General features: G+C 46.2%; 1 protein-coding gene across 1 annotated transcript in view; it reads left to right on the forward strand.

The window, feature by feature from the left end:
* SLAMF1 (signaling lymphocytic activation molecule family member 1) overlaps window positions 1-9,795 on the forward strand; it is a 32,907-nt gene extending 23,112 nt beyond the window's left edge. Inside the window, exons 6-7 of the mRNA XM_025986392.2 lie at window positions 6,878-6,982; window positions 8,355-9,795. Coding sequence (XP_025842177.1) covers window positions 6,878-6,982; window positions 8,355-8,405 — 156 coding nt within the window. The 3' untranslated portion in view covers window positions 8,406-9,795. The remainder of the gene's footprint in view (window positions 1-6,877; window positions 6,983-8,354) is intronic.
* The last annotated feature ends 5,994 nt before the right edge of the window (window positions 9,796-15,789 follow it).

Consider the following 15,789-nt stretch of genomic DNA (forward strand, 5'->3'; position numbering starts at 1 on the left):
GAAATAATGGAAAACAATGGATGATCTTCTGGTCATCTGTGTCTTCATAAGGGAAAAATGAGGAAGTGAGAAACACAAGACACATGACTCCTCCAGCCCTGGCATTCCAGGTGTCTATGGTTCCATTACCAAACTCTCCCCTCTCTAGGGACAAGGGCACAGGCTTGCAGACAGAGCGAGGGTTCAGAAAGGCTGTTGTATGGCGTGTTGAGCTGATCCAAGCGTAGGAGTGTGCAAAATGCCATGGAGACAGGGAAGGGGGATCTTGAGGATTTTGGTTGGAGAGATGGGAGGTGATATGGAGGCTGGAGATGAAAGAAAGTGAAACTTGATGGAGGGAGGGTGGTTGGACTGAGCCAGAAGAGAGGAATGAAGAACTAGTCATGACGAAGTCGAGGAGCAGATATGTTAGGAGTAAGAGGGAGGCTAAAGGAATACGGTTAGGTAGGAAGATAGTCTAGTTCTGCGGACATGAAGGCAGTTCTAGGTGATGCACAGGCCAGAATCTGGCCGGTCAGAGGAAGCAAACTCTAGAGTAAAGGATATGAGGGTAAAGGTAGCTTTGATTAGCACCTTGGAAAATCGTATCAGATGGCAATAAAGGCATTTCTGGTCACCAGAGATGAACTCTAGGACAAAGCTCTTCTTTCTGCTGCCGCCTACTGGCCTGGGCCTTTAATACACAGACCATCACCACGGCTGAGGACCACCCTTCATTTATTTAAATATAGGAGAGTCCCAAGACTAAGGTCCACCCCTGCATTTACACATTTAGTAACCAGTTTCAACTTTAGCAGAGTGCCTTCCCTATCTGGTGCTGCTAGCATCCCTCTTTTTACTGTAAAGTATGACATATATACCAGAAGGGCACAGAGTATAAATGTCAGCTCAGTGGGTTACCCCATGGTGTTCTCTAGTAAAGCAAATCTTCCCGCCTTGTTTTTCTCTAACGGGTTTCCCTATTCTTGTCCCTTTGTACTTTTGTATACATTTCAGAATCAGTTTCTCAAGTACCAGAAAAGGGGAAAAGTCCTATTAGGATTGCATTGAATCTACAGACCTGTTTGAGGAGAAATTACATCTTTCAGTATCGAATGCTCTAATACAGCATAACCACCACCCAGATCAAGGAACAGAATATTGCCAGAAACCCCCACAAGCCCGCCTTGTGCCCACCCCTTCATCTCTATTCTCTCTCTCCTCACCAAAGATATCACCACCCTAACATCTAAAAATATACTTTAGCTCTCTCTTTCTTTATCTTTATAAAAATGGAATTCTACAGTATTTTCCCCCTTGGGTCTGTTTTTTCCCTCAATATTACTTTCATGAGATTCATATGTCTTTGTGCTTGATATAATGAATTCGCTTTCATTGCTTTATAGAATATCAGTGTATGAATGTACTAGAGTTTTTAAAAATATTTTGTTTATTTATTCAGGAGAGATATATAGAGAGAGGCAGAGGCATAGGCAGAGAGAGAAGCAGGCCCCATGCTGAGAGCCTGATGCAGGACTCAATCCCAGGACCCCGGGGATCAAGCCCTGGGCTGAAGGCAGACGCTCAACTGCTGAGCCACCCAGGCGTCCCTGAATATACTGAGTTTATCTGGTTGACTATTGAGGGACATTTGGGTTATTTCCAGTTTGAGACTCTTATAAAAATTCCAACTGTGAACATTCACATGTGTGTCTCTTGGTAGATACATGCACACATTTTTGTTGGGTATGTACCTAGAAGTAGAATTGCTGAATCATACGGTATGCATATCCTCAAATTGGCTAGATGAAGCAAACTGCTTTTCGAAGTAAGCGCACCAATTGACTTTTAGGCCAGCTACACATTCTAATCCACACTAGGTGTTATCAGCCTTTTTAATTTTAGTTATTCTATTGGATGTTTCTTTTTATAGTTTTATTTTGTATTCCCCTAATTATTAAGGAGGTTGGACAATGCTAATATTTATTGGTGATAGTAATACCCTTTCTTAAAGTGCCTGTTCAATCTCTTGCCCATTTTCCTTTGAATTTCAGGATTTTAAAAATGATTAGTACAAGTTCTTTAAATATTTTGAGCTTTTTTTTACAGTTACATTTTATTTTATTGTTTAATTAAAACTTTTTAAAATTATTATTTGGCAGTTACATTTTAGCAAACACGCTCACCCATTCTGTGGTTTGCCTTCGCAATTTCTCGGTGACACCTTCTGCTAAAGAAAGGTCCTTAACTGCAGTGTAGAGCAATTCAACAATCTCTTCCTTTATAGATAATGCTTTTTGTGTCCTGTTTGAGAAATCTTTCTCTACTCCCGGGCAATGATGATATTCTATCATTTTCTAAAAGCTGTGTGGTTCATCTTTCACATTTATATCTGTTACGTATCTGAAAATGATTTTTGGAGCATGGTGTGAGACGGAACAGGTCTTGTTTTTCTCCAGAGTGGGTTCTATCGACCACATACTGGAAAGATGGCCCTTGTCCCTGGCAGTTCCACCTTCACAAGCCAAGGGTCCATGTGCATCAGGACCCATTTTTTGGTTCTCTGTTCTGCTCCCTTTGCCTGTTTGTTTATGCTTGTGCCAGCACCATACAGTCTTTACGAATTCATTATAGATTACAGATTCATAATAAATTTGATATCTGGTGAAATGTCTTCTCACTTGTTCTCATTCTTCAAGAGGTCTTGGCCATTTTAGTCATTTGCATTTTCATATATATTTTAGATTCAGTTTGTCAAGTTCTACCTAAAAATCCTGCTGGGATTTTAATCAGAACTGCACAGACCACTTTGAGAAGACCATACGTACTAATAGTATTGGGTCTTTCTATTCACAAAATAATACATCCTTTCCTTCATGTGGGTCTTCTTTGGTTTTTCTAAATGATGTTTTACAGTTTTTCGCATAAAAGGACTTGCCCGTCATAATTTATGACTTGGCATTTGAGCATTTGAGGTTTTGGAATACTATCATCAACATTATCTTTTAAAATTTTTTTTTGGTTTCTAATATACTATTGATACATAGAAATATAATTACTTTTTGTATTTTAACCTTATATTTGCAACATTGCTAAACTCAGGTATAAATTTTAGTCATTTGTCTATATATGACTTGGAATTTCTCTGCCCATAATTGTATTATCTGTAAAAAATTGCAGTACATTTCTTCATTTTCAAATCACATCACTTCTCTTCCCTGTTTTACTGGCTGAGACACCCTTCCCAGTGTTGAATGGAAGTGTTGGAAGAGGCATCCTTGGATGGTTCCAAACTCAAAAGGGAAACTGTCAACATCTGACCATTAAATATGCTTTTTGTTGAAGGTTTTTGGAGCTACCTTTTCATCTGATTGAGAACATTCTCTTCTATTCCTGATTTGCTACGGAATTGACATTGAATTTTATCAACATTTTTATCTGCATCTATTGATATGATCTTACAGATTTTTTTATATTATTTTTAAAATTATTATTTATCTGCTGAACCATACTGATCTGCAAAAACTACATTGCATTTGCATTCCTGGAATAGAAACAATGAAGTCTGGTCCTTTTTAAATATTGCCTGGTTTTATTTTATTAATATTTTATTGAGAGGACGCTGTTCTGTTTAGGTTTTTGAGTGGAATTAGCCTACAATTTTCCTTTCTTGTAATGCTTGGGTGAGGTTTTGATACCAAGATTATGCTAACCTCACAAAATCAGTAGGAGTGCAAATTTGTTTCCTGGGGCCACCATAACAAATGTCTGCCGACCTGGAGATTTAAAACTTAAAAGCTATTCTCTAGCTTGGACTTCTGGAAGCCAGAAGTCCAAGATGAAGGTACAGGCAGGGCCACGATCCCTTTGAAAATATTGCTTTACCTCTTCCAGCTTCTGGTGGCTCTGGACACTCTTTGGCATTAATTGGCTTGTAGCTACAGAAGTCCAATTTCTGCCTCCACCTCCATGTACATTTCTTCTCTCTGCGTCTCTGGGCCTCCTTTCCCATCTCTTAAAAGGACACTCATCACTGGATTTAATCCAGCTTGACCCGAGTTTGAAATCCTTACCTTAATGACATCTGCAAAGACCCTCTTCCAAAGAAGGTCACGTTTAGAGATTCTGGATGGATCTATCTTTTGGGGATCACAGTTCAATCCACTACAGGGTATATTTCCTTTGGGCAGGATTAATGTTATTTCTCCCTTAAATATTTGGTAGGATTCATGGGTGAAGCTACCTGAGTCAGGGGTTCCTCTGAGGGAGGAGTCTTTTAAATTATATATTTATTATTCCATTCTCCTCCCTTTTCATAATTAAGCAAACTTTACCCCCTTTTTTTTAGTTGCTAACCTAGAAATTATAAAATGCCTCCTTGACTCACCAAAGTCTAATATTTATTCTCTTCCTACACAATACTTCATTTTCCCTTTAATTTCACCTTCTGATTTACATGTCTTTTTTGGCCTTTATTGTAATTTCATGTATGTTTAAACATAGGAGACATGGTTATTTTTGTTTTACACATCAATACGCATTTACACTTACATTTTTATAATTTTCTTTGTTCATATTTGCAATGCTATATGAGATCATATAAAGGCTTATAATGTGGACAATGATTAAATGTTAACATTTCCTTTGTTCTTATTTGTAACAGTCATATGATAGTGTTATAAAGATTAGAGTAACAGGGAAAATTATGCAACACACACTTGCTATCTGCGAGGGAATCCTTGTAGGTCTTATCAGGAGTGCTCCCTTGTATAACTCTGGGGAACACCACTCCCAAAGAATATGTGAGAATAATACCCCTGGAGTTTCTTGTAAATCATGTTCCCTGGACTTATGCCCTAACTGAAGACACCAAGATACAAAAATGCACCAAGTTATTACAACTATATTTAGAAGAATTCTCTAAATCCAGGTTAAAGCCCTGATGGGAAATCTAACAACACGCTAACCATGTTGTGCTGAAGTGGTAAGACTATAGGTGGTTTCCTTTATACTCTTCTTCTCCTTTCCAAAACTTAACTAAACATTAAAAGCACGAGTTACTGACTTCTCTCCTGTACTTCTAAGTCAGGGCCTATCAAAGTCCTCTCAGATGGGAAGACAGGCAGGGGTGGATAAAGGTCTCTTAATTAAATTATTTCACAATCTCTTCATCTATCTCATTACTGCAAGTAATCCTTCCTTAAAGTCATTTTTTCTCCAACATATAGTATCTATAAATTGTATGGGATCTTGAAAGTCATCTCTTTGAATCACCCAATTACTGCTTGAGTCATCTTCCCAGTATTACTTCCATAGTGTTGGCTGGCTCCTTTTTACTAAAATATAGTCTGTGAACAAGCAACATTAGCATCACCTGGGATCTTATTAGAAATGCAGAACCTCAGGTCCTACCCCAGATTTTCTGAAACAGAACTGGCCTTCTAACAAGATGCCCAAGTAATGCGTATGCACATTCAAGTATGAGAAGCCCAGATCTAACCCAGCCACTTCCGGAAATGAGGAATCCCTTGCCTCCTAAAGCAATCCACTCCACATTTGAGCATCTCTTAGTGTTAGAAAGATCTTCACTGTATTGAACCAAAATATTTTCCCCAAATTCCAATCTTGGTTTAAACCTGAAGGACTCTATAGAACAAGTCTAATTCCTTTTCTACATGACAATCCATCAAGTATATAAAGAGAAAGATCATGTCCCACCTGGAGTCTTCTTTCCTCCAGTAAGCTTTTTCAACTCCTTACCTTCTCCATCAGAGGACAGAATTCAGAGTTTCCTCACATGAAAACATGTTTCAAGTCTTGCTTTACATCCAGGAGAAATGGAGAGTAGCAATATCCTACCCCAGTGCCCCCAAAGTGTGTTGAAAGGATGACTTCCCTGGCATAAGTCTTGTTACCTCCATTTCACAGGGATGTGGTCTCAATTCACCCCTACACTGACTTTGTCGACTTTGTCCTAGTCTTGTAGATTGTAGGCCATTTAAAGTAACATCAGCTGAATTAAAAAAAATGCCCAGGGCTATATTTGTGGGGAATGCAAAGAAATATAGGAAAAATTAGTCTGTTTGAAAAAAAAAACCATGTAAATATATCAGAGGGTTTTAAATATCATACAGTTAAGTGCAATCACGTATGAATTAGACTAATCTGGGGAATTTAAGTAGAGGAGAGGTCATTATAAGTTGGGGTAAGCAAAGAAAAATAGCATGATGGGAAGAGCATGCACTTTAAGCCAAGAGACCTCCGTGGGACTCCTGGCTTTGATACTTCTTGGGTGTACATAGGAATATTAAGTCTTTCTGAGCTTCTCCATCTGTGAAATGTAACAATGGGATTTAGTGTGCAGTCGATGTGAGACAAATGTGGCACCTGTGGAAGCATTGTAAACTGGTACACCTAGATACATATGCTTATTAGTAAGTTCAGCACTCCGGCAGGGAAGAGAAGTCGCAGGAAACCATGTCCAAGAAGGAAATAGCAGGAACAGCTGTGTGGGGTGGGATGAACTCAGTGTGTTGGAGGTGACAGGACTGAGACAAATAGTATGAAGATCCAGTTCCCTTCAGCTGCCCTGGTGACAGCCACACCAGTCCTGATGCACCACGAGGAAGACTCAAAACATCTGGAAATGCTCACGGTGAAGTGGGCAGCCTCACAAGGCTGTGAACTCCGTGATGCCACTTGGGGAGTCCAAGCAGAGTTGTGAAAATTGCACTCGGGGGAATTTGCAGGAGCATTTCCACCTGGGAAGGAGGCTGGACCAGCTGACTCTGAAGGGCTTTCTAGCTCAAAGCCTCTGGATCTTGTGGTTCTCCGTGGGGGGAATCGGATGGAAACAACTCTGCTCGGCTGATTTCCGCTTTCTTTGCTTCCCTTGTAGTCTACTCAGAAGAAACCTGATCCCTTGCCAGCTGAGGACCCCTGCACCACTATTTATGTTGCTGCCACAGAACCTGTCCCAGAACCTGCCCCAGAACCTGTCCAGGTGAGGCATCTCTCTGAGCCTCCTCCCTGAAGGGAGGGTAGAGGTGGAAGAGGGGAACCGTGAGACATGACTAGAGCCAAAATAAAGCAGTCCTGAAGTGGGGGAGGCAGGCCTTAGCAAGTGGGTCACCAGGATCCTCCACGGCCTTGGCTGTGGGACTTCTGGGAGACCCTTCCTGGCTGCTCACATGGAGACATAGCTCTTTCTCTCTCACTAGTGTTTCTCTGAGAGCTGTCCAAAAACCACATCAGAATCAGCTGGCATATTTGCTAAAAATAAAGATTCCTGGAGCTTTCTACTAGGATTCTGTTCAATCAGAACATCCATGGTGAGCAACCAGGCATCTATACATTAAAAAACAACCTCCCCAAGGGATCCTAGACCAAATGTATATTTGGGATTTGCATCTTGAGTCCAAGGTGTATAACAGAATCACAGGGAAGCTTTGTGAGAAGGCTCATGCCTGTGCTCCATCCAGCCCGATTTCATCAGAATGTCTAGGCAGGGAGTGTGCCTGGCATAAGCGGGGAAGGGACTATGGTGTGCAGCCCAGATCGAGCCTCGCCAGCTACCCCCACTGCAAGATCAGCATGGATTAAGTTTACTTGACAGGAATTATTCCTTTTCCTAAATGGGCAGAAATAAATTCTGGGCTGAAATCTTAGATCCAGTGGGGTTCTATTACATGAGATAATTGAGGATCAAAAGGTCTCAGAAATGCCTGCATTTATCCCTCTGCCGCAAAATTCCTACCAGACAGACAGACCCCTGGAGGACGCCCTGTCTGCACCTGGAGCTCTAGTCTCAGAACAGTGTCCCAGCCAATGGGGGGAATTAAACACATGAATCTGGCTTTAAAAAGCTTTAAGCAATAATGCAGATTTTTAGGGATGTTTTCTTCATCAAAAATAGTCTATATTTCACATTTTACAGCCAAACTTCCTGAATTCCTCCATTCCTGTCTTTCTCTGCCTCTTGAATCCCTCTACCTCGAAGATGTCTTTGCCCACAGCCCCATCGTACCCCCACCCCACCCCCGCAATCCATCCTTCTCTCTTTGGGTCTCACCATCCCTTTCTAAAGCTCATACGTTAGCATTCTCTTGGCTTCCCCACTCCATGCTCAGCACCAAAGCAAATGGCAAGGGGAGGCCGGGAACCAGGAGACACAGCTCCCGGTCTCCCCGATGGTGGGGCGTGCGTGAGCTGGGGCCTTGGAGCCCGGGGCAGGGGGTGCTGGCAGTGTGGGGACCTGAGTGCGGGCCCTGCCCAGGCCACCAGGCCTCCTGGAGACTCCTCTTCCTAAGCAGTGCGGTGTCCATTTGTAGCCTGTGCTGCTGCCTCTCCTTAGACATCCTGTCTCTTGCCCCCAGGAACCACATTCTATCACAGTCTACGCCAGCGTGACGTTCCCAGAGAGCTGACACCACAGGCTCAGTGAAGGGACTTTCTGAAGAAATATGGAGGGGGCACCGTGGACCCCGAACTTAGCTCCAGGTCCCAAGCCCCCCGTGACACTCTGCACATCTGTACTCCTCTCGGATCAACTCCCTGGTGACGCTCCCTGCACAGCCACCTGTGGGACGGACAAAAACTGGGGACTTCGAGCCACGCAGCCTGCTCCTGGGGCCCAGCCTGGGGACAGGACCATTGGTGTAGCTTTCCAGCTCTGTGGTGTAGCTGGAAACGAGTGATGTGAGTCCCGGGAGCCCAGGCCTCCAGGTGGTGCTCCTTGCTGGGCCTGGACCTTGAGAGCCGAAGGACAAAGCTGGGACACCTAGTGCCTCGCTCCCACGCTGGCCGCCAGCCCCAGGATCTGGGACCTCTTACCTCGTGCCTCCTGTGAGCTGCCTCGGCCCTATGAGCTGACCCCGCACTGCGCGGACCTGATCCGCACAGACCAATCAAGGCTGTGCGCCTCACTTTCTCTCTCTGGACGGACGCTGAAGGGTGATGAACTCCTTACTCTATGTAGAACACTCTGAGATTATCCTATGAAAGAAGCTAATAGAGTCAGTATATTTGCAAAACCCAGAAGCTGAAAGGTCAATAAACTGACAAGACTGTGAGGTCTCTGAGCTTTGAATCGTGGAAAGAAAATCACCTAGGATGCTTAAAAAACTTACAGAATAGTTAAGTTTAATATTATATAACATACATGTACTTATATGTATAATATTTAAGTATTTAAGGATACTTAAAACTATTCAGTGCAGACTATTCATTAGGTTTAAAGGAAGGTGACAAGTGTTTGATGATGCTGTTACAGAGGAACTCGGATAATCAGAACTTGTCCCAGGCTGATTGTTCACTTCTCAAAACGGTCTTTGTTTTTTATTTATTTTGTTTTAAGATTTTATGTATTTATTCCTGAGAGATACAGAGAGAGAGGCAGAGACACAGGCGGAGGGAGAAGCAGGCTCCCTGCAGGGATCCCGATTCGGGACTCGATCGGGGCCCCGGGGTCATGACCTGAGCCGAAGGCGATGCTCCACCGCCGAGCCCCCCTAGCATGCCTCAAAATGATCTTTAAATCCCTACTTCTCTGGTTCCTCTGTTGAACAGCACCGGGGAGTCTCAGCTGAGACCGTGTCACCGTGTTCTGAGCCTGTTTACACCAAGGCCTCACGTCCCCTGGGTCTTTACCCGGCACCAGGCACTCCCCTTCTCGCACTAAATTTATCCTCAAGTAAAAAATGAACCTACTGTAACCCAACCGCTCCAAATAATTGAATGCTTAATAACTTAAATTGCAGACTGCAGACAGAATGACTTTTTTTTTTTTTTTTTAATAAGTAAAGCCCTATATTCTTATTTTCTGCTCTCAGGGCCACTCACTTCTGTTTAAGCACTTTGATTGGTTGAATGGGGTCCGGTGCGACTTTAGTGGTTGCGGCTTCAGAAGCCACCGGCAGGCTCCCAGCCTTGCGACCAGGGCACCCATCTCGCGCCCCAGGATGTGGGCGCCAGTGGCCCTCCTGGGCCCCCCGGGTCTCCCCGCCTCCGCGGGCCTGGGGGCCTCGAGGCTGCTGCTGCACCGCCGGCACCCGAGTGACCTCTCCAGCGTCCCCTCTGCCTGCCTTTGTGGTTTCCAATTCAGAGTCTGGGGCTGAGGGGCCGGGTGCGAGTCAAGTGACCCCGTTCTGCTCCGGAGGGGGCTGGGAGCTGGGAGCTGACCCGTCCCACTCGCACGGTGGGGGCTGCGCCCCACGGCCTAGGACCTGGGGAACTCCGCAAACACAAGCAGGTGGGATTCGAGGCTCGATTCTGAGCAGATTAAAGTTTTTTTTTTTTAATTTTTATTTATTTATGATAGTCACACACAGAGAGAGAGAGGCAGAGACACAGGCAGAGGGAGAAGCAGGCTCCATGCACCGGGAGCCTGACGTGGGATTTGATCCCGGGTCTCCAGGATCGCGCCCTGGGCCAAAGGCAGGCACCAAACTGCTGCGCCACCCAGGGATCCCCAGATTAAAGTTTTAAAAGAGGTTGACCCTGCCACCCCCGTAGGACCGCAGGCTCATTAGCAGTCTGTTCTCAAAATCTGAGGCAGCTGCCACGAAGGATTTGTGAGCCTGCGGTTAGGAGCACTCGTCCCCTACGTCCCCGAGGCCACCCGGATTGTTCCAGTAGGTCGGTTCCGGCCCCTGGGGTTCTCCTGCGGCCCAGTTCTCCCCAGCGAAGCGATGGAGACAACAAGGGAAAGAAGATGCCCCCGCTGAGCGCTCCCTGGCCTGGGCTCCAGACCACACTGAGGAGGGTGGCTGCGACTGGAGGACTCTCGGGCGACCCTCGAGTGACACCTGACGTTGTGTTCGCCCGGCAGGCTGGGGGCCCTCGGCTCCTTCCCTTCCCTGAGGGCGCGGCCCGTGGTCTGCAGCCTTCCCCTCCTCGGGCCTAGAAAGGGAAATCTAGACTTTAGAGCCCCGTTTCCCCGTGTTTCTTTTCTAATATTTTCTTCTGACTGAGATGTGTGAATTCAGGAGAACCCAAGAGGAACAGGCTATTCTTGGATTTAAGGGGCTGGTGCTCAGGGAGCGCAGCGCGGTGTCGTCCCAGGCTTCTTTAGGACGCTTGGCGCTGGCCGGGCAGACAGGCGGGCTGAGGAACCGCTCATCACAGTAAGTTACGTCTCTTCCTGAATTTTTGCTTCTACCTCCTGGAAATGAATAAACTTTGGAGAATCCATCAAGGAATCTGGCCTTTGGCTTGTGTTACCTGGAGGGTTCCTAACATAGCAGCCGGCAGGACACGTTGGGCAGCCTCGGGGCTCCGCAGCCATCGAACACTGAAGTGGCCGACTGGGCTGGGTGAGCTGTGACGCGGTCCCTTTCCTAGGGTGTGGGCCAGGTTCGCTCTGCGGCCTCCAGTCACCAAAGTGGGGAGCCAGCCTCCCCCAGGGAAGAGAGCAGCGCCGGCCTGCACCTGCCAAAGTGACAAAGGTGACAAAATATTAGAGTTGCCTGGGGAGCCCTGAAAACCGTACTGATGCAAGGCCCCTGGGGGCTCAGTGGTCGAGCGGTTGCCTTCAGCTCAGGGCGTGACTCCGGGGTCCTGGGATCGAGTCCCACATCGGGCTCCCTGCATGGAGCCTACTTCTCCCTCTGCCTGTGTCTCTGTCTCTCTCTCTGTGTCTCTCATGAATAAATAAATAAAATATTTTTTTAAAAAATTAAAAAGTTCTGATGTCCAAAGCCTACCTCTGACCCAAACAAAATCTGGGTTGACATGTTCAGAACCACCAACCTACAGCGTGTGTAACCAGAAAGGCTTTGGGGACGCGTTCTAAGCAGCAGCCACAAGAGGGAGATGTAGCCATACGGTCCACCCCACACCAGCATCACCAGCACCTCTCCTTGGTCCAACGGAGGACTTAGTCACAGGCTGACTGAAGCTGCGGCAGTTGACGCCGTTGACAACCCCGACGGGCTGGCGGAGAGTTGACCCCTTCCCTGGAGACAAGGAAGCCCGTTGAGGGTTGATGGCCAGTTCTAGTCCAGGTTCCCTGCAGGAAGGAAGACTCCTGATCTTACTCTACACTTCATTCACTCAACGAAGTCATGAACTTCCTGCTAAGTGTCAGAGCTCTTCCTCCAGTGGGAGGTACGACTAGCACAGGCGGTTGCAGCACGACCCCACGTAGACAGCGTGTGACCCAGGGGCCCAGGTGGAAAGCGGGTGATGCCATCAGTGATTCCGGTGGGCCTGGGCTGGGCAAGCCCGCACGGGCAGTCACCTCAACGGGGCAGAAGGGGGTGCGCGGTGAGGACAGAGGACATGCACCAAACTCAGACTTCAGGGGTGGGGAGGGTAAGCTTATTTTACCTACGGAAGTTGAAGTAGTAATGGGAATGAAGTAGAACGTTTCCAGCCCAAGACAAGACACTGCAGCTTAGGATTAGAAAGAGAGAAAGACAAGAACCCAGAGAGGGCCTACCCCGCTGCCATCCTGGGCCCTCTGCCCGATCCCAGGGGCTCGGTCGGTAACCTCGAAATCATTCCGGACACCTGCCAGCTCAACTGGAGATCCATGGAAGAATGGCTACAACTCTGCACACAGAAAACCACCACTTTCTGCAAGGTAGGAGGCGTGTGAAGTGAACCCCAGAAAGGCCATGGGGGGGAGCCCTGGCTGCGGCCCAGGGCTTGGGGAGCCCCGGAGCACCATGTCCCAGCTTTCAGAAGCGCTCATGTGAGGGACCTCCCCGCCTGAAAGGGGCTCAGGTGGCCAAGCGGGGGCAGAGTCCTGGGGGGACAGGTGGTGTCAGGGTCCTCGGGGTCGCAGGAGACGGGTGCCCGAGTGCGGCAGGGTTCCTGGCCTCGGAGCGGGGAGGCTGGCGCCGTGAGCGGGCCCAGGCCTGGGCTCTCGATCAGGGTCTCCATGAACCACCGACGGGCACAGTCGGCGTCGCTGTGGGCCCAGCAAGCCGCAGGACCTCAGCCCCCATCCTGTCCCCCCAAGGGAGAGCAACCCGGGGGCGGGTACCACAGGAGTCTGCAGGGCTTGGGGACCTAAGGCAGGGTGGCGAGCCTGAGATAGAAATGCTGGGTCACAGGCTGGGGGTACCAGGGAGACGGGAGAGATGGACTGCTTTCCCCTGAGGGCATTGAGGAGGGGGATCCGAGCTTCGGGACGAAAGCCACATGGAGCAGTGGGAGCAGACAGGTTAGCCTGGCCCCCTGGGGGGGCAGCGATGCCAGCCGGGCAAAGACACCTGAGAATCCGGGCAGCTGGGCCCTCCCCGGCTTAGCAGGGCCATGCAGCCAAGACCACATTGGCCTATCACGGAAACTGCAAAACTCCAGCGCTAGGGGGATACAGCATGTGGAATTCGTGGGGTTTTTCACCACAATTCTTTAATCTTTCATTTTTAATTTTTGTCTCTTTCTTATTTCAACCAATTTATTTTGTCAACTTTTTAAAAAATCTTTGTAAATTTTCATTTTTACAATTACATTTACCTTTTCATCGTATTTAATTTTATCTTGTATATGTATAAGTTTTTCTCTCTTGGTAACTCTGGGAGGCAGTTTCTTCTAAGGGACCAAAACATACACAGGATCTAATGTATGGCTCTATTCTCTTCACCCGTCTGATCATATTTGCTTCTTTGTTTGTTTGTTTCTTCTCTTTTTTTTTTTTTTTTTTTGTCTTGTTAAAATCTTTTTAAATTTTTGTCTTTATAATTACATTCTATCTTTCCAATGTATTTAATTTTATTCTCATAAATATATGTTTTTCTTTCCTTACAATTTTGAGATGTAGTTTCTTCTAACAAACTGATCCAACTACACTCAGGATATAATGTATTGCTCTGTTCTGGTTACCTGTCTGTTTATGTTCCTTCTCTCTGTCTCTTTGTTTTGTCTTTTAATTTTCATTTTTACAGTTACATTCTATCCTTTCACTGTATGTAATTTTTGTTTGTACATATAATTTTTTCCTTTGTTACAATTTTGGGATCTAGTTTTCAAACAAATGGACCAAAATACACGTAGGATCTAGTGTATTGTCTATTTTGTTCACCTGTCTGATTATAGTCTCTCTCTCTCTCTCTTTCAGTTTCAGGTTTCTTCTGATTTGTTTAGTGTATATTTCTCTTTGGTTGTTATTGCCATTTTAGCGTTTTGTTCTCTCGTTCATCTATTCTTCTCTGTGTAGAATGACAAGATGGAAAAACTCATCTCAAAAAAGAGAACAAGAGGCAGTACTGACTGCCAAGGACCTAATCAGTATGGACATAAGTAAGATGTTGGAACTAGAGCTCAGAATAAGAATTATAAAGCTACTAGTTGACCATGAAAAAAAGTATAGAAGACACTAGACAATCCCTTTCTGGAGAAATAAAAGAACTAAAATCTAATTAAGTTGAAATAAAAAAGGCTATCAATGAGATGCAATAAAAGATGGAAGCTTTAGCTGCTAGCACAAATGAGAAGAAAGAATTAGTGATCTAGGAGACAAGATGATGGAGAATAAAGAAGCTGAGGAAAAGGAATAAATAACTACTGGATCACCAGGGGAGAAGTAGAGAGATAGGTGATACCATAAAGCAAAATAATATCGGAATAATTGGGATCCCAGAAGAAGAGGAAAGAGAGAGGGGCAGAAGGCATATTGAAGCAAATTACAGCAGAGAACATCCATAATCTGGGTAAGGAAACAGGCATCCATGTCCAGGAGGTAGAGAACCCCCTCAAAATCAACAAAAATAGGTCAACCTTCCAACATACAATAGTGAAAGTTACACATCTCAGAGACAAAGAAAAACCTGGAAACAGCCCAGGATAAGAGGTCTGTGACCTACAGGGTAGAAACATTAGAGTGGCAGTAAACTACCATGATATATTCTTGGTGCTAAGTGAGAAAAACATGCAACCAAGAATATTCCATCCAGCTAGGATCTTGTTCAAAACAGAAGGAGACAGGACACTGGCAAGCTGGTGGAGGAGTAGGGTCCTCAACTCATCTGGTCCCACCAACTTACCTAGATAACTTTCAAAACATCCTGAACACCTACGAATTCGACCTGAGATGTAAAGAGAGAACAGCTGGGACGCTACAGAGAGAAAAGTTTTCGCTTCTAACAAGGTGGGAAAAAAATTAAAAAGAAATAACGCGGGAGAGAGGAACCAAGACTAGCAGGGTAAAGCAGGGCGGTGAAAGCCCAGCCCTGGACAAAAGGGAACTTTAAAAATCTGTGTCCGAAATTTCCCAGATGGAAAAGTGTTTAGCAGGGAAATTGGGCAGAATCACAGGAGAAGCAGGGAAGACTCAGGATTCCCGGAGTCACAGGGCCCAGGGGGTGGCTCAGTCCTCGAGCATCTGCCTTCCGCTCCAGGCGTGACCCCGGGGTCATGATCCCTGGGTCCCGAGATCGAGTCCAGCGTCCGGCTCCCTGCATGGAGCCTGCTTCTCCCTCTGCCTGTGTCTCTGCCTCTCTCTGTGTGTCTCTAATGAATAAATAAATAAAATCTTAAAAAAAAAAAAAGATTCTTGGAGTCACTATAAGAGGAGGGGCGCCTGGGAGCAAGCTCACCACAACCACTGTCCAATCTCGGTAAAGTCTGGAGCACCGCAGCCCTCCAGGCATTTGGGAGAAGCCAGTGGCTTAGGCCTAGAGCCTGGCAATAGCCGGAAGGTGGGTGCAGGGGGGGGCTGTCCTCTTCCCTTTGGGGAGGCGTCCCCGGGAGCATGGGGCCAGAGGCGCAGGGCCCCAGGTCTAGGGCACCAAAGTGGACAGAGCCGGCGATCCTGAGTTCCCCCGGGAAAGGCAGAAACAGGAAGGCACAGGGCAGCAAGAACTC

This window comes from Vulpes vulpes, chromosome 5 (assembly GCF_048418805.1).
Source record: "Vulpes vulpes isolate BD-2025 chromosome 5, VulVul3, whole genome shotgun sequence".
Taxonomy (NCBI): domain Eukaryota; kingdom Metazoa; phylum Chordata; class Mammalia; order Carnivora; family Canidae; genus Vulpes; species Vulpes vulpes.